Source organism: Bidens hawaiensis, unplaced genomic scaffold (genome assembly GCF_021521415.1).
Source record: "Bidens hawaiensis isolate Kalapana, Puna unplaced genomic scaffold, B.hawaiensis_p1.1 tig00004282_1, whole genome shotgun sequence".
Lineage (NCBI taxonomy): Eukaryota > Viridiplantae > Streptophyta > Magnoliopsida > Asterales > Asteraceae > Bidens > Bidens hawaiensis.
Genome location: NW_027491257.1, coordinates 437764 through 465194, shown reverse-complemented (window position 1 = coordinate 465194; position 27431 = coordinate 437764). Strand labels below are relative to the sequence as shown.

The 27431-nt window shown below is 41.9% G+C and overlaps 1 protein-coding gene across 1 annotated transcript; it reads left to right on the top strand.

Annotated features, from left to right (window-relative positions):
* Positions 1–832: 832 nt before the first annotated feature.
* Positions 833–25604, top strand: LOC143626100 (ureide permease 1-like). The gene is made up of 8 exons (XM_077096265.1): positions 833–865; positions 1878–2145; positions 2962–3100; positions 3195–3360; positions 3453–3487; positions 3586–3680; positions 24346–24720; positions 25397–25604. The coding sequence occupies exons 1-8, from the start codon at positions 855–857 to the stop codon at positions 25550–25552; spliced, it is 1245 nt and encodes a 414-aa protein (XP_076952380.1). The 5' UTR covers positions 833–854; the 3' UTR covers positions 25553–25604.
* Positions 25605–27431: the final 1827 nt, after the last annotated feature.

Sequence of the window (27431 nt, the reverse complement as noted above, 5' to 3'; positions counted from 1 at the left end):
GTTTCGTTATAAGATCCGCCTTTCAAAAGAATATTGTTTAATTATTATCATTAATTATTTAGTGTTATTGTATTTATAATCGCTCTATTTTTATTTTTGTTATTTTTCAACATCATATTGGAAAAGTTGGCGTAATAATAAGTTTGTTGAGACATAATTCGGGTGTTTTTGTTGTTTTTATGGGTTTCTAGTATAGGTGTTCAAAGTGGGGTTTCAATTATAGAGGTATAAAATTTGAAAAAATACAAACCCGTATAGTTTGGTTAATGCCGGGCAACAAAGACACATCAACCGTAACCATAACCAAATGGTCGGTTAACCAGATTCGTTTAACCATAACCATTGGTTTTGCTTGTTCAACGGTTGGGTTTTTACTCACCCCTAGTTTCTAGCTTCTTGCCAATTTCCTTTTTTTTTCATTAATATAATAACGCCCGCGGTTCAAAGAAAAGAAAATTTCAACATTAGACTACGTGTAGTGGTTTAACTAAAAAGTGAAAAACGCCCAGTCATGTTTATGCCAGTCTGCCATGTAGGCAGGCAACAGGCTTTTACTAACTTTTCACTCAAAAACGCATAACGGTTTAGCTAAAAATACAATTATTATTTAATAATTTTTTAAAAATAAAAATGCATTTATTTGGCTATTTTAATTTCCAATTTTTCTGGGCAATCGGTGATTTTAAGGATAACTTCAACTTTGAGTTGCATTTGACTTATTGATAAGGTCAAAAATACACCAACACTATAACTACATACATGATACATTCATTCAAGATTCTTAACAAAATCCTTATTTTAGTTTTAGGGTTTCTTTAAATATTAATTCTGGTTTCATTTTGGTTGCACTTGACATGTTGACAAGGTCAACCACACCCACATGCATTAAAACCTGCAGTTTCACTTAGTGGTGAAAACGAGCCGAGCCGAGTTTGAGTTTGGCTCAAACCGGCTAGTGGGTCGTTTTACAAGCTCGGATTGTGTATTATTTATTAATTAATTTATTAACGTTTTTAATTACTTTTTATATATTTCAGGAAACCTTAAACTGGCCTAAGCTCGACGAGGCTCGAGCTTGGCTGGTTTTGACTTGCTAGAGCTCGAGTTTGAGCTCAATTCATTTCGAGTTCTTTTTCTAAAACTCAAGCTCGGCTCGTGTTTAATTATTCTTTTTTTTTTACATTTTTTAAAATTTTGTATATATTTCAAAAAACCTTAAACGAGCCTAAGCTCGAGACGAGCAGAGCCGAGCTTGGGCTCGACAACGGTCGAGCTCGGCTTGTTTCGAGCTCTTTTTCTAAAACTCAAGCTCGGCTCCCGAGTCATTTTTACAAGTTCAGCTCATTTTTATTTATAATATATTTCAAGAAACATTAAACGAACCTAAGCTCGAGTCAAGCTCATGTGCAGTAGGGATGAGCTCGGGACATAGCAGTACCGATCCTGAAAATACCGATCCCGAAATTTGAAAATATTTGGCACCAGTACCAGTACTGAAATGCCCGGTTCGGTACCAGTACCGCTATTTCATGCAAAATTCGGGAAATATCGGTACCGTACCGAATCATACCAGTACCGAAAACTAAAAACTTGGTACAGTACCCGTTTTGCTCATCCCTAAATTGAGCAGTATCTTAAACGAGCCAAAGCTCGGCTCGAGCACGATAACTAAACGAGCTAAAAATAATACTAGAAGTCCAAAAGAGCTAAAAATTTAAATATACACAAGGCTCAAGCTCAGGCTTGATAACTAAACGAGCTTTATTTGAGGCTTAGGCTCAGCTCAGGCTCGATAAGACTCGGCCCGTTTCGAGCTTTTGTCGATCCGTTCTCAAGTATTCATTCAAGATTCTCACAAAATCAAATTTTTATTTCAGGGTTTGTTCAAATATCAATTCTGCTTTGAAGATGTATGTGGTGGAAAGCAGAAGAGGTGCAATTGCATGCATGCTGCTTGCACTCTTCTTCCTCGGAACATGGCCCGCGATTTTAACGTTGTTGGAACGACGCGGCAGGCTGCCTCAACACACTTACCTTGATTACACATTCACCAATCTTTTGGCTGCTGTCATAATTGCCTTCACATTTGGGGAGTTTGGTCATACAAATGACGGTAAACCGAATTTTTTAGTACAGCTTTCTCAGGTAAACTTCATGCAGAAAACTGTTTGATGAATATTGTTTGTATTGTTCACTTTAGAGGTGCAAACTAACCAAGCACAAACTTGTCTCGTTTAATGTAAGAGAACGGCTCGCTCCAAACTGTCCGCTCAACCTCGGTTAGCGAGCGGTTTTTCAAGATCGAGCTCAGCTCCAAGCTCTGCTCGTTTATTTATTTATTAACTTACACATAGTTATAATTATACACACACACAAATTGGGCCCTGGAACTATGCGTTTTACATGTAAAAATTTCAAAAACAAAACATATTTACACAATTTTTTTCTCAGGGCTTTTGCATACAAACACATATACTAGACGCTTTAATAAATACAAATAATTTTGAAAATGCTAAAAAGTTTGAAACAGCAGTTTTAAAAAAAAGCATTTTTTTTCTTTTTACAAAAATGAGTTTTTTTTTATTATTATTAGAAGTTTAGAACACCCTCTACATGTGTTTATATGCAAAAGCTCCATAAAAAAAAAGAATTATGCAAAAATGAACTTTACCTAAAAATGAGGTTTTTTTTTTATCTATCACATAATATATTATTTAGTTATTTTTATCATAAATTTATATATAATAATGACTATTATAAAAAAATAATTTCAATATGTTAAATAAAAGTTGTTTAAATAATAGGTTCGTTAGCTAGCTTGACCTCAATAAGTGAAGCTCGATCTCAGGCTCGTTTACTAAACAAGCTTATTTTTAGGCTCGATTTGAGCTTTTAGCTAGATAATCTCGAATAGCTCGCGAGCAGCTTGGCTCATTTAGATAACCATACTATTTGTTGCAGAATAATTGGCCAAGTGTTCTGTTTGCAATGGGGGGTGGGGTGGTGTTGAGTCTGGGAAATCTGTCAACACAATATGCATGGGCTTTTGTCGGTTTATCGGTAACCGAAGTGATCACTTCAAGTATTACTGTTGTCATAGGTAACATCTTCAATTTTTCATCATTGATTCATCTTCACATAAACACATAATAAAACCTGTTTTAAAACATATTTGTGGTTGGTTACTTGGTTAGGTACAACTTTGAACTACTTTTTGGATGACAAGATCAACCAAGCCGAGATTCTGTTCCCAGGGGTCGCGTGTTTCTTGATCGCGGTTTGTTTTGGTTCGTTTGTGCACGCGTCTAATGCCAAAGATAATGAAGTGAAGCTTGAAAGTATAGGCGCGGGTGAAAAAAGGTTTTTTTTTTTTTTTTTTTTTTTTTGAAGACAATTTGTTTATTAACTTTTCGGTTATTAGTTAAATGACATTATTACATGATACTTGACAGCTTAATTAGTAATGGAGCAGTGAAGTCGAATCCAAGTAAGAACACATGAAACTTTACTTATAAATGTTTAACGGTTACGTTTTTGACGTTTTAGTTTGGATTATTAGTTTAAGCTTTCGTTTATAATTGTCAGAAAAAGATTTGGAGTACGGAAGCGGTAAAGTCGAGAAAGCCAAAGCGGGGACTGCAAATTTTCTTATTGAACTCGAAGGCCGAAGAGCAATCAAGGTCCTTTATTAGTTTACTCTCTTTTATTGTTTATATATAACTGTCACCAATACCCTGCTAACCAACGGGATCAGATAAAACACAAGGCAAGTGACCTTCAAGGGTAGGGATGTAAACGAGCCAAGTTGTTCATGAGCTACTTGAGATCAGCTTGGTATAAGCTCTAATCGAGCTGAGCTTAAACGAGTGTAACATTTATATTATTTTTGTTAGTTATTATTATATATAAGATTATGTTAAATATAACTATATAATATATGCTATGTTATATATAAAAGTTATAATTAAAAAAACATATAGATATATGTATAAATGTATATAAACTAATTAATAAATATTAAACTAGCCGAGCTCGAGTTTTAAACGAGCTGATCTTGAGCTTAAAGCTCTTGTAAGTTAGGTGATCCGAGCTCGATCCTAGACAAGCTCAGGCTTGGCTCGTTTACACCCTTATCCAAGGGGTTAAAGGTAAGAAATAGGGATGCAAACGAGCCGAGCTGAGCCTGAGCTCAGCTTGTTTAACTTACAAAGAGCTCGAGCTCGGCTCGTTTCGATCTCTATTTTTAAAACTCGAGCTCGGCTCGGGCTTGGCTCGTTTACTATTTCTTAATTAATTTTTATATATTTGTAATTATTTTTATATAGTTTCTTCAATTTTAATTTTATATATAACATAAATATATTATTTATCTATTTTTTCATAACATTATATAGATTAATTAATAATTATTAGATATATATTTATTTTAAAAATGATATTAATGACAAGCCCATTTAGGCTCACGAGCTGGCTCGAGCTCGATAAGTGAAGCTTGGGCTCGGGTTCTTTAAAACAAGCTTACTTTTAGGCTCGGGATCGTTTAAGCTCGGCTCGAGCGAGCTTTTTCACGAGCCGATCTCGAGTAGTTCGTGAGCAGCTCGGCTCGTTTACACCCCTAGTACGAAACCAGTGGAAGCTCATTTACAGCCTGAGTTTTTTTTTTTTTTTGGAAAAAGGCCGAAACCTTGGCAAACTTTTATTCAAAAAAGACCAAACAAAACAAGGCATCACAACTAGCCGGGACATATCCCCAAACTAGTCAAGACCCTAAAAGAAAGAAAGCAAACAATCCTAACATTACTAGCCCGATATCTATACACGCATCTAAAATCGGGCTTAGCTCCTATACATTTTCTAAAATATAAAAGATCAAAATACAAGTACACAATCCTATATACAAAAACCATCTTGGGCCTAAAATCAATCAACAGTAAGTCGTCTTTATTTCCAGCAGTGTACATTGGCCAATTTGTAAACCAATTTTGTCTTTCCTTGTTGCATATGACCTTCAAATCATTTTCACTTCAAAATTGCCAACAATACCCCTGCATTTTACAAAGCCCAAACAGAAGACTTCGATCCAACTTTTGACTTTTGCAAAAGCATCCCAACCTGATCTTTGACTTTCTGACCATATTGCCCCTGAATATGCAATTTCCAGTATTTCCACAAATACCCCTGCCCATATAACAGCTTATGAACACTCTTATAATGTCTATAATTTTGCCTCAAATGTTGCCATTGATCCATCATAACTACATAACCAAATTGCTCCTGCATATGAATTCTCCAAAAATTCCCGAATTGCATTTGAGAAAACTTATTGACATTATTATAAAGCCACACATACCCTTGTCCATATAACAACCTATTCTCACTTATATTCTGCTTATGACTTTTCCTCACAGGTTGACTTTGACCCGATGATTGACTTCTCATTGTTGACTTTCAATTTCTTGACCTTCTTGACCACTTCAAATCCCCAGTCTTTACTCAACTTAATTGAACTAGTTGTTTCTTTAATTGTCATACCAAGAAGCTTGAGTCTAACTGTTTCTTTTATGATGTTGCATAAGTCATTATCATTCCTGCTCCTTCCTTCAAATAATCTCAAATTCCTTTCTTGCCAAATAAAATAAACTATAGCAGCTAACATAAGTCTTTGAATAATACTCTTGATAGACTTCCTCATGGGCAGCTTTGATAGATGTTCCACTCCAGCAGCCAAATTTGGTGGGATGTTTTGCAATTGACCAATGTTTTTAAGTTTCATCCAAACTTTCCTTTAGTAAGGACACTCAAAGAAAAGATGATTATGACTATCCCTTTGCTGTTTGCAAAAAGCACAATACTTATCATGAGCAAGAACTTCCCAAGCATACAATCTATCTTGAGTAGGAAGTCTCTCCTTAATAGCTTGCCATAAGAAAAAAGTCTGTCTAGGAATGGCTTGACTAAACCACATGACTTTAGCCCATGGCTTATTTGGAGAATCATTACTGAAAACTTTGAAAGCTTCACTTGTAGTGAAAGGTAGAAGCTTATCATCTTTACATTTCCAAAGAATACCATCTTTCTTCTCATTAATGAGGGCAGGAGGGTTGCTAGCATATAGACAAGGAAATTTAACTCTCCACACTTCTGACCATGCCCATCCTCCATTCAGAATAACCTCATTAACAGTGGTGTTCAAGTTCAAACCAGCATTTGAGATATCTCTTGGAGTAATGAAAGAGCACAATGGACTTAGAGGATGCCAGTTATCATACCAAACATTAGTATCTTTACCATTACCCACCGAACTTATACAATGAAGCCCAATCTTCTCCCTACATTGCATCAGGTTTCTCCAACTCCAACATCTCCCTTCTTTGTTGCTAATACCCCAAAAACTTCTGCCTTTCAATCTATGAATCTTGATCCACCTGTCCAAACTGTTTCAACACCACTAATAATATTCCAAACATGCTTTGCCATTAGAGAGGTGTTCCTTACTCTTAAAAGACTTGATACCCAATCCGCCTTGCTCTTTAGTCAAACAAACTTCATTCCAACTAACCTTAGTCTTTCCCACCGCACTATCTCCATTTGCCCATAGATTTATTGCAGAGTTTCTTAATTTCATCAGTAATATTGAAAGGCAATAGAAACACTGAAGCCCAATAAACTTGCAAAGAAGATAACACAGACTTGACCATCTGAACTCTACCAGCAAAAGATAAACTTTTGTTCTTCCAATCAGCAAGTTTTTTCTTGATTCTATCCACAAGGCTGCTACAATCTTTACTATAAAATCTTTTGGACACCAGAGGAATTCCCAAGTATCTTACAGGGAGCTTCCCAATTTTAAATGGTAAAATGTCTTTAATAATATTATGGGTTAGAGAAGGAATATTACCAAAAAAACATTGTACTTTTGCTCATGTTAGGGATAAGCCCAGACATCCCACTACTGAATTCATGCAAAGCTTGTCTTATAACTCCCACAGATAAAACTATCAGGGTGAACAAATACCAAAAGATCATCAGCAAAGCATAAATGAGTCAGCTGCTGCTCCTTACACTTCCAATGGTATTTAAAATTTTGATCTTGCTGAATTCTTCTTTTTAAAACCAAATTCAAGGTTTCCATAACCAATGTAAACAGATAAGGAGATATAGGATCACCCTGTCTTAAGCCCCTCAAGCCTTTAAAATAACCAAAAACATCCCCATTCACACAGATAGAGTAATGTGCCTCCCTTAAACATGTCACGATCCAGTGAACCATACAAGGAGGATAACCAAAACATCTTAAACACTTCTCTAAGAAATCATGATCAACGGTATCATAGGCTTTTTGAAGGTCGATTTTTAAAGCCAGTCTTGGTGTACCTCTGTCCCTGTGATAATTTCTCATCAACTCTTGAGTTAAAAGAATGTTATCAGTTATTTGTCTTCCAGGAACAAAGGCACTTTGGCAGTTATCCACCACCAAGCTCAAAGAACCCTTGATTCTATTACAAATAATCTTTGTAATACATTTATAAATGACATTGCAGCAGGCTATAGGTCTGAAATCAACAGTAGTAAAGGGGAATTACACTTTGGCACTAAAGAGATATTTGTAGCATTTACCTCAAGACAATAGCCTTCCATTATAGAAAAATTGCTGAACAGCCTTACACACTTCTTCACCCACTACACTCCATGAAGCTTTAAAGAACTTAGAAGAAAATCCATCTGGCCCAGGAGCTTTATCATCCTCAATATCAAACATTGCCATTTTAACCTTTTCATCAGTAACAGGAACTATCATTTTCTCAGCAACATCACCGGGAATCTTTTTACAAAAAAGACTCCCAGGGTCAATAATGTCATTAACCCTATCTTTTTTCCCCATAAAAGACTTAAAGTGTCTAACAAAGGCCTCCCCCACTTCACTATCTTCAAACACATTACCTGAGCCATCTTTAATCACTGCTATTCTATTTCTGCTTTGCTTCCCTTTTATCACTTTGTGAAAATAAGAAGTGTTTTGATCACCAACCTTGAGCCACTCAACTTTAGCTTTCTGTTTCAAGTAAATAACCTTGGCATGCAAATTACCCTGATCATTTCCCAAAGCTCTTAACTTTTTCTTCAAGTCTTTGAGTTTCTGAGTAACTGAGAATATGTAACACCCTCTGATATTTCTATCCCAGCATTTTTTGACCAAAGGTAAGAACTGCTTGTGCTTTGCCAAATGATTTAAAAACTTAAATGATCTTGGCTTCCAATTATGAGTACTTTGAAAGGATAGCAGACCTGGAGAATGATCTGAAGTGTAGAAAGGCAAGAACATATGAACAGTAGGATAAATGTCATTAAACTCAGCATTAGCCATAACTCTATCCAATTTCTTTAAAAGACCCCCAGGAGATTTATTCCAGGTAAAAGAGAACCCAGTGAAAGGAATATCTTCAATCTCTGCAACCTCACAACATTCTCTAAAATCAATCATGGCAGCATTAGGAACAGAAGACCCCTCTGACTTTTCATTTGGATTAAGAATAACATTGAAGTCACCCATAACCACCCAAGGCTCCTTTTCATTCTTCCAGCAGACTCTTATCAAATTCTTCCATAAAGACCTTCTTCTAGGAGCCTTTACATGCCCATAAACAAATGAACAGAAAAAAGGATGCTGCTTGTTTATAGGCCTGATAAAACAGTTGATGAGCTGATCAGTGTGGTTAATCAGCATTAGTTCAGCAACATTAGGATCCCACCCAACAATTATTCTGACCCAACCCTTACAATAAACTGAATTTGACATCCAACTCCAGTTACCAAAAACCTTACCACTAACACTTTGTAATTTTGAAGCTTTAACATGAGACTCCAAAATACAGCAAACATTTACCCCCTGCTCTTGAATTAAATCTTTGATATCATCCTGCCTAAGAGTGTTATTCATCCCCCTAACATTCCAGCATACTATTTTAACAGCCATTGCTACCATCTTGTGTTTCAAAATCACACAATTCTTGTGTATTCTGACCATGGGTATTTTCGTCCAATTTCATGAATTCACCGGTTTCATTTGTTTCAGACTCAACTTCATCCTACCCGCCATACTCCATATCACTTCCACTTTCTTCATCCGTGTCACTAACATATTGACCACAAACTTTGCTGCCTTCATTAAACTCATTCATACTACACATTATTTCAAAAAACCTCCATTGACACTTAGCCCATTCATTTCTCACTTCAGGAGGGGGGACTTCTTTGTTAATAATAAATTGCATAATAGAATTTTGTTGTGCTTTAGTAATGCCCCTATAGCAATCTTCAAGAGATGATGTGACTAACTTTTCAGCTGCAACACCACTAGCCTTTGTAATGTCAACGGAAACTTGTTCTAACACCTCAAAAGGATTTGATAACTCCACAATATTTGGATTAACATTCTTTCTTTGATCCCACTTTGGTTTACTATTCTTGACCCTATATTCTTGCCTATCATTCTCCCCAACATTCCTTACCCCATTCCTTTCCAAATTACTTGTATTAGAAATACCATTAGACATCCCACTCACTCCTTTCCCTTTATCCTGTTGCCTTTTCTCATTATTAAACTGGTTACTCTCTCACTCCTTTCCCTTTATCCTGTTGCCTTTTCTCATTATTAAACTGGTTACTCTGACCCTTATTACCCTTATTCTTGCTATTACCATTAGAATGACCATTTTGCCCCTGTTTGCTAGAAACATTATTTGTTGTATTATTCTTATTCACCCCATTCCCTGCTTGCATTCTTCCTTTATTTGATCATTCTTTTGACCTTGTTGCCTATGAACAGCTTGCCCCATCTTAGTCACAACACCTACACTTCTTCCACCCTTAATTTTCCTTTCAACCAATTAAAAACCATCTGCATCTAAGTTTCCTTTCTTTTTTGGAGACAATGTTGCAGCCTTTTTCTCTTCTTTTTTTTTTTCAATCTAGCAACTCTTTCCTCCTCAGTCAGCTCTCTTCTAGTACAATCATTATAGCCATGCCCATAAACTTAGCAAAAACTACAGTTTGATAGCAATTTCTGATATTCTAAATCAACATATATGCTTTGCCCCGGGTCATCCCCTTCCCCTGGATATATTGCCCTTATTTTCTCAGGGAGAACATCAAGAACAGAGATTTCAGTTAAAACTCTAGCAAATCTGGCCACTGTCTCTTTCTTAGCACACTTTTCAGTAGTAATGGCATCAAAAATTAAAGGATTACCAATACAACTAATGATTTCACATATACTCATAGTATTCCATAGTTCAATTGGCATATTCTTAATGGTAATCCAACTTGGAATTGTTTTGGGCTCAGGCTTATCAATGCTCACTCCCTTCTCCCATTCATTCAGACACTGAATTTTTCCCACAATCCAAGGCCCAGCTTTTAACACTTCATTCTTACCTTCTTCGGTTGCAAATTTGAAGTAAAACACCCCACTCCCATTATATCTAACCCATGCTATAGTACACTTAGTTCCAATAAAAGAACCATAAAGCATTCTTTTATAAGTTTCTCTAGCATGATCCAACATTTCTTTTTTAACCACAACCACTTTCTCACCAGTTTCTAAAACCATAGGAGGACAATATGCTATCTGAGCTTTCACTTGGTCTTTCTCTTTACCAGTAGCAACATTAGCATAAGTGAGATTCCCCACATTACCCTTTGGTTCAGCCTCTTTAGTTTCCATTTTAAGATCATCTATCACAACTTTACCATTCGCATCCCTTCTTGCCCTGAACACAATTTGCTTTTCCTCTATCTTTCCAAACACAGACTCTTTTAACAAATCATTTTCCAACTTCTTAGCAGCTCTATTGACAAAATTTCTAATTTTCTGTCTTCTTTTGATTATTTGCTGTATTGTAGCCTTCATTGTTTGTTTATGGTATTTCTTCTTTATAATTGGAACCAATTGTACTTGTTTTCCGCCATTTTCAGTTTCATTAGTGAAGAAACACTAAGTGACCCCGGGCAGATTACGGATAATCTGGGGGTTAAGTAATGTTTCCCACGAGGGTTAGGTCCGGCAAAAAAGGATGTTCTTCAGATGACCTGCAAAACAGACACCGTGAGCTCGTCACTGAGAAGGGGGGGTTCCTCCTTGTGACCACCATCCGGCGTGAGAATCAGACTAGATTGCTCTGAATATAAGTGTATATTGAGAGGAATAGCTAGTGAAGGTAAAATACCAGATCCTCCTACCGTTCCAAGGTGTTCGGAGTATTTATAGCCGAAGGTAGGTTTCCAAGCAGGTACAGTCAGCTGCAGAATATTCCTGTTCTACCAACTATGGGCTACGCACGTGCCATGCTGGTTGGTGGGTAGGCAGCGGCTGATAGTGACCAGGCCGGCTGTGTACTATTCCTTTTCCACCAACTGCAGGCTATGTGCGTGCCACGACAAGGGTTGGTGAGTAGGCAGCGGCTAATAGTGACAAACAGGACTAGAGCATGCTCCTCGTACTGTTTGTCGGTGAGCTGTCACCCTGTGATTGGTTCATGGGCTGCTTTGGTCAGATCTTGTCTATTTTGTCCATACCTTGGCAGGTATAGTACAAAAGATCTTCCAGAAGCATACAGACTGGCTCATTTGGGCGGGAGTATTCCCGCCTTGCTCATTCCTTCATGTGACACTGAATTATTGAGTGCCTTGTGCGTGTAGCCTTGCTATTAATGCGGGTAGCCTTCCCTGATGGCTTGTATCCGCAGCTGCGGGGACAGGTGGGATACTTCACCATTGGGAGGCTTTCCCTGCGAGAACAGCTGGCGTACTGCGCGTAAGGTCTTCATCTCTGAGCATGGTGGGTCCTACGGAACCAGTTGGTCCTTGCGCAAACGTCCCTCTTCAAGGTGAGTCTTGCGGGTCCAACTGGGCTCTGCTGGGACCTACCTCTTCAAGTCCCCCCAGTCCAATGTTCTTCTCATGAATTGTTAATGAGGTGAACTTTGGACTTAATCAAGGGGTTTTGAAAAGTATTTGGTTTTAAGGTTGTCCGTGGGGATTCTTCCCGCGGTTTCCCTAATGACACGCAGAAATTCCCGACTTTTCTGCTTGATCTTTGGGTATGATGCGGGTAGGTGTGTAACCTCCTCGCAAGTCAGGAGCGTTGAGTTCCACTTGTGTAGATTCTCCATGAGGTTTTGGTAGTTTTGAACATAGTGATCAATTATGTTAAAACAACCAATTCCATCTTGGAGCTTCAAACAATCTAGTTCTCGACGTTCCCACTATGCGGGGATGTTATTCCCGTTTCCGCAAGCATGGCCCAGAAGATCCTTCTTGGTTTCAATTCCCTGCGGAGTGCTAGGTATGTGAAGGGTTTCGCCTTGACACTGTACCCGCACTCGTCTTATAGTTACTTTACTTCCAAGGTATTCCTGGCTTCAATTCCCTGCGGGTGCTAAGTATGTGAAGGGTTTTGCCTTGACACTGTACTCGCACCTGTCTTATAGTTACTTGGTTGCCAAGGTAAGGGGTATTTTCTCGCTTACTTTTGAATCTTTTTGAAATTCGAAGAGTTGGTGAAAGGATAAGAACAGTCCAAACTGTTGAAATGTCGTCCGACGGTTTCTTCTGACAGTGTCAGGACATGCAGGAAGTTATGGCGACGTGACAGTATATGGTCATTCCAGGCGCTTTTTCAGGCGCGTGGGCGCGATTTTTCGGCCGCGTGGCCGCGAAATTAATGGCACGCGTCCTTTCAACAGCTGTTGCCAGCTTGCTCTGCCACGTGTCGTAGTTTCATTGCACCTGCGATTTCTCTCTCTTCCGCATTAAATTCATCGCATTAATTGCGATGAGTATATAAAGGGCGAGAGGGTGCACCTTAGTCCACACTCTCACTTCTCTCTTCATCTTCTAAACGATTTCCGGCGAATACTCACTATTCCGTCGAGCATTCTTCTGAAATCGTTGTTCTGTACATCCAAAACATGTCTTCTACCCGTGATTTTGAGGCAACTGCCGAGGAGTCTGAGTTGTTTGTCGAGAACCCGACGTCGACGTCCGAAAAGGACGACAAGAGCACTGCTGGCGAGTGCCAGTGCGCTCTTCCTATTGACCTCTACCAGTACATCGTCCGGAAGTTCATGCTCGAGCCTTTCGAGCCTGAGTTTCCGGAGCCTCATCAGACGGTGTACGATGCCCCCAAGGGCAAGATAGGGGTGTACGCTGCATTCTTCGTCTATGGGAATCTGAGGTTTCCATTGACGAAGTTTGTGTACCGTGTTCTGGAGAGACACGGTGTACACTTGACGGAGGTACACCCAATGGCGATCGCGAAGATCCGCCATTTCGAGTGGGTGTGCCTCATTATGGGTGTAGAGCCCCATGTCGACCGCCTGATGACCTTCTACTCCTGGAGGTGCATCCAAGGGTGGTACACCCTGGTCAACCGGATCAAGGGTCTGAAGATTTGCGCCACCGAGCGCAGTCTTCGGTCTTGGAAGCGGGAGTTCTTCTACATCTCTGCCCGTGTCGTCCCTATTGCGATGACATTCAAGAACGGGAGAGCACTCCCCAACCTTCACGCCTCCAACTACCAGGAGGCGGAATGGTTCTCCAAGATTTCCCGGATCCAGACTCCGGTTTACCGGTTTGCGGAGTCCGGGATGGTGATGCTCGAGATGAGCCGGTTATGGAAGGATGCCGGCTCTGAGACTCCGCAAGTGCCGATCGTCCTCGAATACGGTTTGAACTCTGTCCCTTACGGTATGCTTTATTTTATTTGCTAGGTTAGGGTTTTTGTTCTAACCATCTCTTTATTTTCAGAGGGAAATGACTTGCAGTCTCTCCTGCAGCCGCGGGAGGCTGGTGGTCCCACTCGGATGGGTACTCGCGCTCTTGACGAGAACGAGTTGCCCATCCTTGAGCAAACGGCGGATCGGTTCGTGGAGGTCTACCCGCCAGGCCACGAGATCCTGAGCGCCAGGCGGCCAGGTAAAGAACTTTTTAACCCTCGCCCTGTCAATGCTGAAACCTCTGCGGGAATTCCTCTAATTTTATCATCTTCTGATGAGGAATCCACAGATGGTCCTTTCTTGGCGAGGAAGAAGAAGGCTGCCGGCGGGATGGGCAAGGCGAAGGTTGCCTCCACTGCCGATCCGGTGAATCGGTCTGACTCAGAGACCGAAAGTGAGAAGGTGGCGGGGAACCCTGGTGGTGAGACCACTGTTCCGGAGGTTCAGACGGCTGTCACCTCCGAGCAGCCCCGGACGACGACGGTGACCGGCGTGAAGAGGCCGGCTCCATCGGGTTCGTCCCCGCCTGTTCGCACCTTCAAGCTCAAGAGGACTCGTAAGTGTAAACTTAATAGCTTTAACTTCATATCTTTCTGGCAATGTTTTTAATGTCTTGTCTTCATGCAGGCGTGGATGCAACTGCATTCCAAAGCGATGCGGGGAGGAGCGGTTCTGGACCCATGAAGGTAGGTTTGGTCAACCTACCCGAGGCGATGACCCAGGCGGCTACGCCTGCTTGCAGTACTGGTTCAGTTGCTCATCCCGTTGAGCCAACTGTTCCAGCTGTAACCTTATCCCCGCAGGCTGTCAGTGCCATTTTCACCGAATCCGTCACTGAGCCGGCGGTGATTTCTCTTGCGGGTTCTTCCGCAGCCGCGGCCACGGTTGTGAGTTCACCTCCGGTGAGTTCACCTCCGTTGGTTTCCACCGCGGCAGCCTCCACCGTGTCTCCTCCGGCGCCTGCGACTACGGCCAGTCCTTCAGGTACGTTTGGGGTTGGGGCGTCTAGCCAATCCTTGCCTCCTTCCCGTCTCCTTGACCTTTTGGATGGATATCCCTTAGGTTCAGGTGATGGGTTTGGTGGCTATCGGCCTGTTGTCGACCCTACAGGTGCGTAGGGTTATTTTGGCCTATATCCCTTTTATCATTTCTTTCTCTTAACTGTTTTTTTGTTTTATTGCAGTTCGTGATTCCAACGAGGTGTACGCTCCTCGGTGGAAGATCCGCCGGGGAACGACCCTCCGGACTGCTGAGGACTGCGTCGAATGGGCGCGTCACGCCGCCCCAAGCGGTGCGCTGGGGGAGGCCATGGCCAGCTACCAGGAAGGTAGGCTGTCCAACGAGCTCCGAATCCTTCTCGCCCGGATGCAGTCGCGCGTCGAGCTACTTTGTCGTGAAAACGACAAGTTGAAGACGGCGCGTAGCCTTGAAGTGGCTCAGGCGCGGGCTATCCGAGAGGAGAACGCGAAGCTTGCCGCCGTTGCTGCGGAAAAGGAGAAGGCCTTCAAGGCCCTTGAGGTTGACGTTCAGGCTCGTCTGGAGGCCCGTTCCAAGGCTGCCCAAGCTGTTAACGAACAGCTTCGGCTGGCCAAGGAAACTGCATGGAACGCAACCGAGAGGGCCACCAAGGCTGAAGCTGCTGCTGAGCCTCTACGCATCGAAAACGAGGAACTTAAAGCCAAATTAGAGAGGCTCCAGCAGGCTCATGATGCCTTGGCCATGGAAGATGCCAAGAAGCTCCAAGAGATCTTGGACCAGAGGGGGGTGCTTGACCACACTGAGCGTAAGCTAAAGGGCGTCGAAGAGGCTGCAGCCAAAGATGTGTTGCTTGCCAACCTCACAAAGAACGAAGCCGAACGCGCCCGTAATGAAGCTCAAGCTGCCCTCCAGGAGGCTATGGTTGCCAAGGAATGACTTCTTCGAGAAGCGTTGTCGCAGGTATGCGCAGCTTCCTAACTTCTAACTTCTTTACGCTTTTCCTTACTCTTGAGTTTTTGACAAACTTCTGTTTTGTAGGTTGTGCATCGGGTGTTCACGAACACATCATATGACGATGCGATGAACGCAGCCCTCAACGCTTCTCATGAGGATGGGGAAAAGGCTGGCTTCCTGCTTGGTCTAGGGTTTGTTGAACAAGGCATCCCGCCTTCCAACTTCCCTCTTTACAATGTGGATACTGAAGCTGCGTATGACCAAGCAGTGAATCAGTATGCTGCCTTCCCGCATCCGGTGGTGGAGAAGGTGAACGAGATTGCTGCTGATGATGGGCTAGCTATCCTTAAAGCTTTCCTTGAACTGCCAAACTCTACTGATGGTGCGGGTCCAAGTGGAAGTGGTCCTGAAGCTTGATCCTTTAGATCCCTTTCCACCATTAGAGTAGATTTTTATTTTTGTATAGCTTCTTTTGTATGCGGGTATGTACCCAGCAATCTTTGTAATATTTGAATTTTGATGGAATAAAGATTATTTGCTAATACCTTGCCTTGTTTATTTCACGCATATTTTGATTTAACTTAGCAATTTCTTTAGTACTTAGATAAGTTAAATTTTCAACGTGGCAGGTAATAAGTTAAAGTTTTGCTTCCTCTTTCGTGATTGTGCGGATAAGACCGTCACTTGCACTTAGTAGGATGGCCAAACTTTACCTATATCTGACCTGCGTGGAAGTTTTCCTCATCTTTTCCTTTGAAATTTTCTAAGTGTTTTGAATAAGTTAACCTTTCGACGCGCGGTTGCCAATAGGTCAATGTTCAGTTTCCTTTATCATGATTGTGCGGGTAGGACCGTCACTTTCATTTATTGGGATGACTAAACTTTACCTATAGCTGACCTGCGTGAAGGTTTTCCTTAGAAATTTTTACCGTTTTATGTGTTTATGCGGATTTTGCCGCCTTCCACACGCAACGACTTACTTCTTCCCATATTTATGCGGTGAATACCGGCATATCAGCGTGGGAAGTTCATAAGTATAAAGGTAAGGCTATCAACATAATGTGAAAGGAGAATCATTTCCATTAGAAGTGGCTCTAGGCATTTTCTTTACAAATTTGGAATTGATCTACATGTAACATTTGCGTAATTGAGCTCCGTTCCATGTTCTTGGGATAGGAGTGCCATCGAGCCTTTTGAGCCGGTATGCGCCATTTCCAAAACTTCTTTGATAATGTATGGTCCTTCCCAGACCGGTGCCAGTTTTCCTGGGCGCTCTTGGTTTGAAGCCTCGTTGTTACGCAATATGTAGTCTCCTACATTGAAGTTGCAGAGTTTTACCCGCGTGTTGTAGTACTTTTGCATCTGTCGTTTGTAGTTTTCTTCACGCGCTGCGGCTAAGTCTCTGCGTTCCTCGGTTAGCATAAGGTCTAACCGTCTTTCCGCATCATTGTCTTCTGGCTGAATCAAGACCCTTGGTGAGGGCAAACCAATTTCGACTGGGACCATGGCTTCAGTGCCATAAGTGAGGCTGAACGGGGTTTCTCTCGTACTGGCCTTTTTCAGCGTTCTGTTTGCCCAAAGGACGTGTGGAACTTCGTCTACCCAGCCGGATCTGTGTTCCCGGAGTCTTTTCTTTATGCCTTCGACGATGCTTTTATTTGCTCTTTCCACCTCACCGTTACCTTGCGGGTGTGCCACTGAGGTAAAGGTGTGGGTGATTTGAAGTTCTTCTAGCCACTTTTGTAGCTTCTTGTCAGCAAAGTTGGTGCCGTTATCACTCACCAAAGTCTGTGGAAGTCCAAAACGACAAATAATAAATTCCCAAATAAATTTTTTAATATGTTTTGCGGTTGTTTGGGCTAAGGGTTTTGCTTCTATCCACTTGGTGAAGTAGTCGATGGCTACCACTAGGAACTGAACGTTTCCTGCTGCTGTAGGAAATGGGCCTGTCACATCGATGGCCCACTTCTGAAATGGCCATGAAGAGGTGACTGGAACAAGTTCATTCTTCGGGCGATGCGTGTTGGGTGCGTAGAGCTGGCAAGACCTACACTTTCTGATGTATACCAGCGCATCCGTATGCATCCCCGGCCAAAAGTATCCCGCGTTGTTTAGCTTAGCTACAACAGCGCGTGGACCTGCGTGTACTCCACAGATGCCTTCGTGTACTTCCCTTAGGAGGTAGTCAGCATCTTGGTTGTCCACGCATCTTAAGAGTGGGCCAAGAAAGTTACGTCTGTAAAGGATGTCATCGATGAGTTGATAGTTTAATGCTTTACAACGTATTTTTCTTGCCTGTGTTTTTGACTCTGGTAGTATACCCGCTGCAAGGTAATTTATTATTGGTGTCATTCACGTTTCTGTACCGGTTTGGATGACACAAATTTCCTTGTGCGGGACTGATGGTGCTTCAAGGAGTTCAATGCGGACGTCCTTTCCCAAATGGGTGAAGGCTAATGATGCAAGCTTGCTTAACGCATCCGCAGATTTGTTTTCGCTACGCTTGACGTGTATGACTTTACAATCATTAAAATCGCGCATAAGGGTTTTTGCTTGTGCAAGGTACAGGGCCATTGTGTCGTTCACGGCCGTGTACGTTCCGTTTATCTGATTGGCTACTAACATGGAATCTACGTGGGCTTCCAAGTTTTTCACTCCCATTTTACGCGCAATTCTCAGCCCTGCCAAGAATGCTTCGTACTCGGCTTCGTTATTCGTACTTGGAAAGTCCGGTCGAATAGCGTAAGTGTATTCTTGGCCTGCTGGGTTGGTTAATTTCAACCCTGCGCCTGAACCCTCGTTGCTGGCTGCTTCATCAGTGTAGAGTCGCCAGACATCATTGATGTCCTGTGCTGGGGAGGGTTGAGCCTCCTCCTGGCACTCTTTCTCCCGCGAAGCGGGGACTTCTGCAATAAAGTCGGCCAGGACCTGGCCTTTCATAGCTGGTCTTGGCTTGTACTTTATCGCATATTCCCCCAACTCAATTGCCCATTTGGCTAGACGTCCCGATAATTCGGGTTTGCCTAGAACGTTTGCGAGTTTGAAGTTGGTGAGAATGGTGATTGGGTGACCCTGGAAATATCGTCTCAGTCTGCGTGAAGCTTGTACAAGTGCAAAGACTAATTTTTCCAAGGTGGAGTACCGGGTTTCTACGTCTGTTAGGACACGGCTAACATAGTAAATAGGCATCTGGATACCTTTCCGCTCTACTAGCAGGACTGCCCCGGTTGCTCTATCTGTGGCAGAAAGGTATATGATTAATTCTTCCCCCGCTTCTGGTGCTGTGAGCGTTGGGAGTTCGATCAAGCATGACCGAATTTCCTGAAAAGCTGCTTCCGCTTCTGGTGTCCAGCGGAAGTGCGTTTTCTTTAAACAGTTTCTCAATGTTGACACGAATGGGAACGACCTATCCGCATGGTTTGACAAAAAGCGGTTAAGTGCGACTAGGCGTCCATTCAGTGTCTGAGCTTGCTTGATGGTAGTAGGTGATTCCATTTTGATAATGGCTTCGACCTTTTCAGGATTCGCTCTGAAGCCATCTTTAGTAACAATGACTCCCAAGAACTTCCCTTCTTCCATCCCAAAGGAACACTTGCTCGGGTTGAGCTTCATGTTTATCTTTCTAAGCGTGTTGAAAGTTTCTTCGATGTCTTTCAACATCGCTTCTGGCTCAGGGCTTTTGATGACCAAATCATCCATGTAGACTTCCAAGTTTCTCCCAATTTGGGCATGAAACTCTTTGTCCATCAGGCGTTGGTATGTGGACCCTGCATTCTTAAGTCCGAATGACATCATTTGATAACAAAATGTGCTATCGGGCGTCCGAAATGCGGTTTTGTCCTGATCATCTACAGCCATGTGGATTTGATGGTACCCCTTATATGCGTCAAGGAAGCATTTAAGGCGAAACGGTGCTAATGAATCCACTTTGAGGTCAATTTCGGGTAACGGGTAACAATCTTTGGGGCATGCTTTGTTTAAATCTTTGAAATCTATACACATGCGCCATTGTTTGTTAGCCTTCGGTACCATAACGGGATTTGCAACCCATGTTTGATATCTACTAACGCGTACAATGCCCGCGTCAAGGAGTTCCTTGACTTGGGTTCTACACGCGTTTGCCTGTTCCGCCCCCATTACTCTGCGCTTTTGTATGACTGGCGTAAAAGCCTAGTCACACTTGAGCTTATGCTCTGCTTTACTTCGAGGTACACCAGTCATGTCAGCTGGTGTCCACGCGAAGATGTCAGCGTTTCTTTGTAATAAGCGTTTGAGTAAGGTGCGCGTAGGATCAGCGATTGTTGGGCCAATTGTAACAGCCTGGTCAGGGTATCTGCCATTGAGGGCCCATTTTTCTGGTTCGGTAATGGTTGGTTTAGCCATCTTTGGTTTGGGTTTAGATGAGACGGATGCGATGCATACCTGGGGGATACCGGTGATCATCGCTACACCCTGAGCAGTTGGCCATCCCATCATGCCGTGGACTGAAGATACCACGGCGTTGAATCTTGCCATCCCGTCTATCCCGAAGAGAATGTCGTATGTGTGATGTGGCTTCCTCATTACGACGAAGTCCACGTCTTCTGTGCGGGAGTATTTCCCGTCTGTGAGAATGACGGGGAAAGATAGGATACCCAGGGGGGTGTTTGCGCTGCCGTCGAACCCTTCCATTGAGGCGTAAACCGTTTCCAGGCGTTCTTTCTCTTCGTCGTCTAGCTTGCCGAAGAACTGCCTGTACATAACCGTTGACGAAGCGCCGTTGTCCGCAAGAGTGCTGGAAGTTATGTAATGCCCCAGCTGGCTTTTGATGATGATGGGGCCTTCCTTGCTGGGTCCTCCTGGCACTCGCGGGAAGCGCACCTCAGCTTCCTTCCATTCGCATGGTTCTGTCGTTCGTCTTTTTCTTCCTCTGATGTTGCCATGAACCATGTGGATGCTGATGTCAACGGGCTTTCGTCCATTGCCTTTATACCGGTTATCATTCCTTCATCCATTCTTGATTGATGCCACAAGGTGTGCAAGTCTTCCATCCTTGACGAATGTTTCAACAACATCCTTCAAGGATGTACACTCCTCTGTACTGTGACCCTTTGTCCCGTGGAAGTCACAGAATTTGCTCTGATCCGCATTAGGTCGTTGTCGGATCATTGGAGCTTTTGGCCATGGGAGTTTTTCGGTGGCAAATATCTCCGTGACGCTTTTGGTGAGTGGCGTCTACCGGTGTTTTCGGCTTGAAGGGTGCGTGTTATCCCTTCCGCCAACAAGAGGGCGAGAGCTGGATGAGGTGTCAAAGTTTACCCTTGACTGCCAAATACCTAGCTTCCTCTTCTTGTTCTGCCGGGCGATCCGAACATTGTTTTCTCTGGTCCTCTGCGTGTAGAGATGTGTACTCTGGGGAAGATCCCTACCCAGTTGCTTCTCCGTCTCGGCAAAGCGCTTGGCCGCCGTCATGATGGCATCCCATGTGGATGGCATGCCGTCCTTACCCGTCAACGTGCGGATAAGCTCTGGGTATTCGGCACCCTGGATGAAAGCGGCGCGAACAAGATCTTCACTTATGTTGCCCAGACTCAGCTTTTTGGAGTTGAAGCGAGTGATGAAGTCTAGTAAAGATTCATCCTCCTCTCTGACGCAGTTGAGGATCGTCCACTGTTCTTCAGTATATTTCCTCTGTTGACTGAAGTGTTGGCTGAACTTGTGTTGAAAGTCCGCCCAATCATAGATGTGGTGGACCGGTAAACGATCAAACCACGCCCTGGCCGCTCCAACCAGCGTCATTTGGAACATATAACACCACGTGGGTTCCGTCCAGTTACTGACGGTTGCCCCCGCTATGAATCTGTTCAAGTGATCATCTGGGTCGGATATACCATCATAAGTGCCGATGTTGGACATCTGTTTGGCACTCCTCGGGGCAATTGCTTCCGCAATGTCCCTTGCAAACTTGGATGTTCCCGCATTTGCAGCAGTTGGTCTAAAGGTTTTGGAGAAGTCGCGTGGGTTTCCCCCCGTGTTCCTTGGTTTGAAGGTTTCTCCAAAATTCCTTCTTGGTTGGAAGTCCGTTTCTTTACGCTTTCCTTTCGCCCTATGGCGAGGGTTTGCGTCAGTGTCGGATTCCTCCCGACCATCGTCCGAATACTCGCACTCACTGTTCATGTTGAGATGTTGTCGAGTGCTCCCGAACTCGTCAGCCTGTTGGAGTGAACGCAAGCGTTCATCCAACTCAGCTTGGAATTCCTTTTGACGTGCTTCGGCCCACGCCTTAACTTGATCGAGTGTTTGGCGAGGGAGCCTCGTCTGTTTCTCCAACTGGGCATCAGTGAACCCCAGTGAAATATTGTTTACTGCACTTGCCCCGGCTTGGGTAACCAGGGTAGTGTTCGTAAAATTTGTGTAACCGCCGGTGTTCCCCCCCAGTAGCTGGGGTTGTGGTTACCGGGGTTTCTTGGTCACTTACTGGCCTTGGGACCGGAGTAACGTTAACTATTTTTTCAGAAGTTTTGAAAAAACTGAACTAGTTCTAGCTTTTATGCACGGATGGCGCCAATGAAGAAACACTAAGTGACCCCGGGCAGATTACGGATAATCTGGGGGTTAAGTAATGTTTCCCACGAGGGTTAGGTCCGGCAAAGAAGGATGTTCTTCAGATGACCTGCAAAACAGACACCGTGAGCTCGTCACTGAGAAGGGGGGGTTCCTCCTTGTGACCACCCTCTGGCGTGAGAATCAGACTAGATTGCTCTGAATATAAGTGTATATTGAGAGGAATAGCTAGTGAAGGTAAAATACCAGATCCTCCTACCGTTCCAAGGTGTTGGAGTATTTATAGCCGAAGGTAGGTTTCCAAGCAGGTACAGCCAGCTGTAGAATATTCCTGTTCTACCAACTATGGGCTACGCACGTGCCATGCTGGTTGGTGGGCAGGCAGCAGCTGATAGTGACCAGGCCGGCTGTGTACTATTCCTTTTCCACCAACTGCAGGCTATGTGCGTGCCACGACAAGGGTTGGTGAGTAGGCAGCGACTAATAGTGACAAACAGGACTAGAGCATGCTCCTCGTACTGTTTGTCGGTGAGCTGTCACCCTGTGATTGGTTCATGGGCTGCTTTGGTCAGATCTTGTCTATTTTGTCCATACCTTGGCAGGTATAGTACAAAAGATCTTCCAGAAGCATACAGACTGGCTCATTTGGGCGGGAGTATTCCCGCCTTGCTCATTCCTTCATGTGACACTGAATTATTGAGTGCCTTGTGCGTGTAGCCTTGCTATTAGTGCGGGTAGCCTTCCCTGATGGCTTGTATCCGCAGCTGCGGGGACAGGCGGGATACTTCACCATTGGGAGGCTTCCCCTGCGAGAACAGCTGGCGTACTGCGCGTAAGGTCTTCATCTCTGAGCATGGTGGGTCCTACGGAACCAGTTGGTCCTTGCGCAAACGTCCCTCTTCAAGGTGAGTCTTGCGGGTCCAACTGGGCTCTGCTGGGACCTACCTCTTCAATTAGCCTTAGGAACTAAAGCTGTAACAGGCTTAACACACACCCTAGGAACCACTTCTTGATCCAACTCATCTTTACCAACTTTAAAAGTTCTGAATTTTGGCTTTTCTTTGGTCAAATTTCCAGATTTTTCTTTCACTTTATTTTTAGACTGATAAATTTTGAACTGTTTCCTGCTTCCATCTTCCACCACTTCATACTTTGTATGACCCTTAATTCTGCTTTTCTTTCCAGACTCTTTATTAGTCGTTCTACTCACATCATTTACAATAGCAGAATAAGATAAATCATCTAGTATTTTTTGTCTGTACAACATTTTTCTTTTGAGCAGCCTAACAATATTACTCTCAGGCAGATCTTTATTAGCAGCATTATAGCTTTCTTGTAGATTCAATCTTTCAGATAAAGGAGTGAAATGAGGCATAAACTTGTTATCAGGAGAAGAAATAGTACTATTATCATCCAGTGTGAACAAGTGTTTGTAGAATAGATGAAAATTTCTTTCTTGCTCTGTTTGAGTAGGTAAATGGGCAATCCATCCTTTAATTTGAGAACAACACTTAACTGGATTCTGCCTTGTACCTTCAGCAAAATTAGCAGTAATCCCAATTCCATTATCTTCATTATTAGCATTCTCAACTGAGTTTTTAATAGAACTAAATTGCATAATAGAACTGAAATTAGCACCATACACCTCTTTAAGATACTCTAATTCTTCTTTCGTAGGTGAATCTCTGTGTAGAATGGCATCAATTGCTTCTCTAGTCATGAATTTGCCTGACATTTTACCCAATTTCTGACTTTTAACCTTCGAATCCCTAATTTCTGCTTTCGAATCTTCATTTTCTTGAATAGCAGACATAACTCGTTCAGCATGCTCAATAACATCATGATTATCACCATAATTTTCAAAAATATGCGCTAAATTCTTCACAATAGGAAACGATGATTCCATGGATCAAAGGAAGATCCACGGAAGCAAACAAACTAACAAACGGTTAGAAACCGCTAAAAAACGGCGTAGGAGACTAGAGAGAGAAAATTCAATTGAAGCTTTGTACGGTATTGGTTTATTTCCACACTCCTAGAGAGGATGTAACTATTTTACAGCCTGAGTTAACCGGTTTACTTGTCGGGATTTCAGGTGTTTGGAAAAAGCACATTGATTGGTTTGGCCATATGTTTGTTTGCGGGCGTTTGCTTCTCTCTTTTCTCGCCAGCTTTTAACCTTGCAACGAATGACCAATGGCATACACTGGACGACGGAGTCCCTCATTTAAGTGTCTACACAGCTTTTTTCTACTTCTCGTGCTCGTGTTTTGTGATCGCCATAATCTTGAACATTACACTCCTTTACCGCCCTGCATTCAACTTGCCTCGCTCATCGATCCACGCTTATTTAAATGACTGGGACGGTCGAGGGTGGGCGTTTCTGGCTGGCTTTTTGTGTGGGTTCGGGAACGGTCTCCAGTTTATGGGAGGCCAGGCTGCTGGTTATGCTGCAGCTGATGCGGTTCAGGTTAGTTCTAACTTCTAAAGCCTGTATAGCTAGTACTGTACAACCCACTAGGGGTGTCAAATCCGAAACCGAACCCGAATTTTGGAAATGCGAAATAATTTTTTTTCTAACTATTAAATAACAAATCACTTAGAAATTTCAGATAATTTTTGGATATTTTTCAGATATTTTTCAGATATTTCGGATGATTTTCCAGATATTACGGATATCCATCCGAAATATATTTTTTTGAAACTCTTAAAATATATATTTTTTAAATTGTTAAATAATAAATAGTTTTTAGAATTCGGATATCCAAAAATTTCGGTTATGGATTCGGGTAGTGATATCAACTATCCGAAAATTTCGGATATCCGAATTTTCAGATTTTGGTAGTAATTTCAGATAATTTTTGGATATTTTTCAGATATTTCGGATTTTTTTCCAGATATTACGGATATCCATCCGAAATATATTTTTTTGAAATTCTTAAATATATTTTTTTTGAAATTGTTAAATAATAAATAAATTTTAGAATTCGGATATCCAAAATTTTCGGATATGGATTCGGGTAGTGATATCAACTATCCGAAAATTTCGGATATCCGAATTTTTGAATATCCAGCTTTGAATACCCCAACAACCGGCCAATGCATGTTTATGTTCACCTTATTGTGTCTTTATGAACTCATTTCAGGCACTTCCACTTGTGAGTACCTTTTGGGGTGTGCTCTTTTTCGGTGAATACCGCAAATCGTCTAGAAGAACATACGTGCTACTCGTAGGCATGTTATCCATGTTTATTGTGGCTGTTGGAGTTCTAATGGCGTCTTCTGGACACCGAAAACATTAAACGCACTACCTTAAAATTATCAACATTGTATAGTAAGAAAACAAATTTGATAGCAAAGGCACAAAGCATATGAGAATTTATTAGTCTAATATCAAATTGAAAGTTGTATCATAGGAATAAGTTGAAATTATGGGCTTGTATTCAGTAGATTCATTTATCAATATAAATGTAGGTATTTGGTTTTGTTTATTAATGATATTATTAGAAATAAAAAGTTGTACCATTACTATAGAAACATTTATAAGTTTGTTGAAGTTTGAATGCACTTTCCATATGTTTTGTTCCACTTTCATTGTAGTTAATAATTTTTATTTTTCGCGAACGGATAGAAAATGTCGTTAGAAGAGCTCGAGGCGACGCTCTAAAGCCGATTTTAAATAGAACTTTAAAATATGTTTTCTTATATAGTTGTAACATGTGGGAATATGATGAAAGATATTATTTTATTACAAAGAAGTGTTGTTTTTGGTACCATTATACATTGGTTTTTGAAGCGTCGTTTTTTGGTACCATTTTACACCGGTTTTTGAAGCGTCGTTTTTTGGTACAATTTTACACCGGTTTTTGAAGCATTGTTTTTGGGTATCATTTTACATTCGTGCATTTGGGCCTAACGGACGTTTGTTTGATTCATTCTCCTATCCTTACTATCTTTAGGCGTATAGCTACATTTGTGCTGTTTTCTTTGGGCTCGTCAGAACCGGTCACAATAAAAAAGGCACAAAATCACCACTTATTAAAGGTGAAAATAAAAAATAACTTTTTAAACGCACACCAGTAACTACTATACTATATGATATATCATGTAACGGAAAACAAGATTGACTTTGGTCGTTTGATGGTAGCATTTTGCCAGTTCCGACATAAAAAAAAACTCGAGATACTGAAAACCAATGGAGTTGTGAACGGAGAGAAAGAATCAAACATACAACGTAATTGGAATCAAACATAATCAAGCCTTAAATAAGTTTAGTGACCCTTAAATATGACCCATCTTTGGATATAATACATAATATTAATCCTGTGACAATATATTAAAGCATATAGATTTCGTGGTGTAGTTGGTTATTACGTCGGTCTAACACACTGAAGGTCTCCGGTTCGAACCCGGGTGAAGCCAAAATTATATTTTTGAACTCATTTATGATTATTGATGAACATGTATTATTATGATGATATTGTAGAATAAAAGTGCGACAAATCTTATTAATGATTTAGCTCAACCTAACAAGAGCTGGGTTACTAACCAAGGGGCTACGCCTACAGTCAGCTTGTCCCGGTTGTGTAAGAGCCAACTTCTCGATGGGTTGGCTAGACAAGTGACAGCTCTTTTCTAGCTAACACTCTGAAAATCGTGTTGTTTTTTTAGTATCGGCTGAAAAACAACAGGATTTTCATCCAATTGTTGTTCCCAGGTGTCGCGTGTTTTTTTATCGCAGTTTGTTTTGGTTCGTTTGTGCATGCATCCAATGCCAAAGATAATGAAGCAAAGCTTCAAGGATTAAAAGATTCTCGCGCGGGTATATATTGTTTCATTGATTACTATTTGTTTGTCATTAACAACTTTCAGTTTTTAGTTTGGAATCCTAATGATATCATTACATGATACTTGACAGAGTTATTATTAACGGATCAAATCCGAATCCAAGTAACGATCACTTGAAACTTCTTCTTTAAATTCAAAATGTTTTTATTTTCGATTATTTGTTTAAGCTTTTGTTTTTAAATCCCAGAAAAAAGATTTGGAGTATGAAAGCGGTAAAGTGGAGAAAGCCAAAGCAGGGACCGCAAATTTTCTTATCGAGCTTGAAGGTCGAAGAGCAATCAAGGTCATTATCATGTTTCCTTTATCGTTGCTTTCACATTCGCCCATTATCAA

What these genes read in the sequence shown, in the direction of transcription:
- LOC143626100 (XM_077096265.1), top strand. An exon ending in AAGTATTACTGTTGTCATAG is followed by an intron (nt 3,101 to 3,194) that starts GTAACATCTTCA and finishes TTACTTGGTTAG; the next exon opens with GTACAACTTTGAACTACTTT. An exon ending in AAGGCCGAAGAGCAATCAAG is followed by an intron (nt 3,681 to 24,345) that starts GTCCTTTATTAG and finishes TCGGGATTTCAG; the next exon opens with GTGTTTGGAAAAAGCACATT.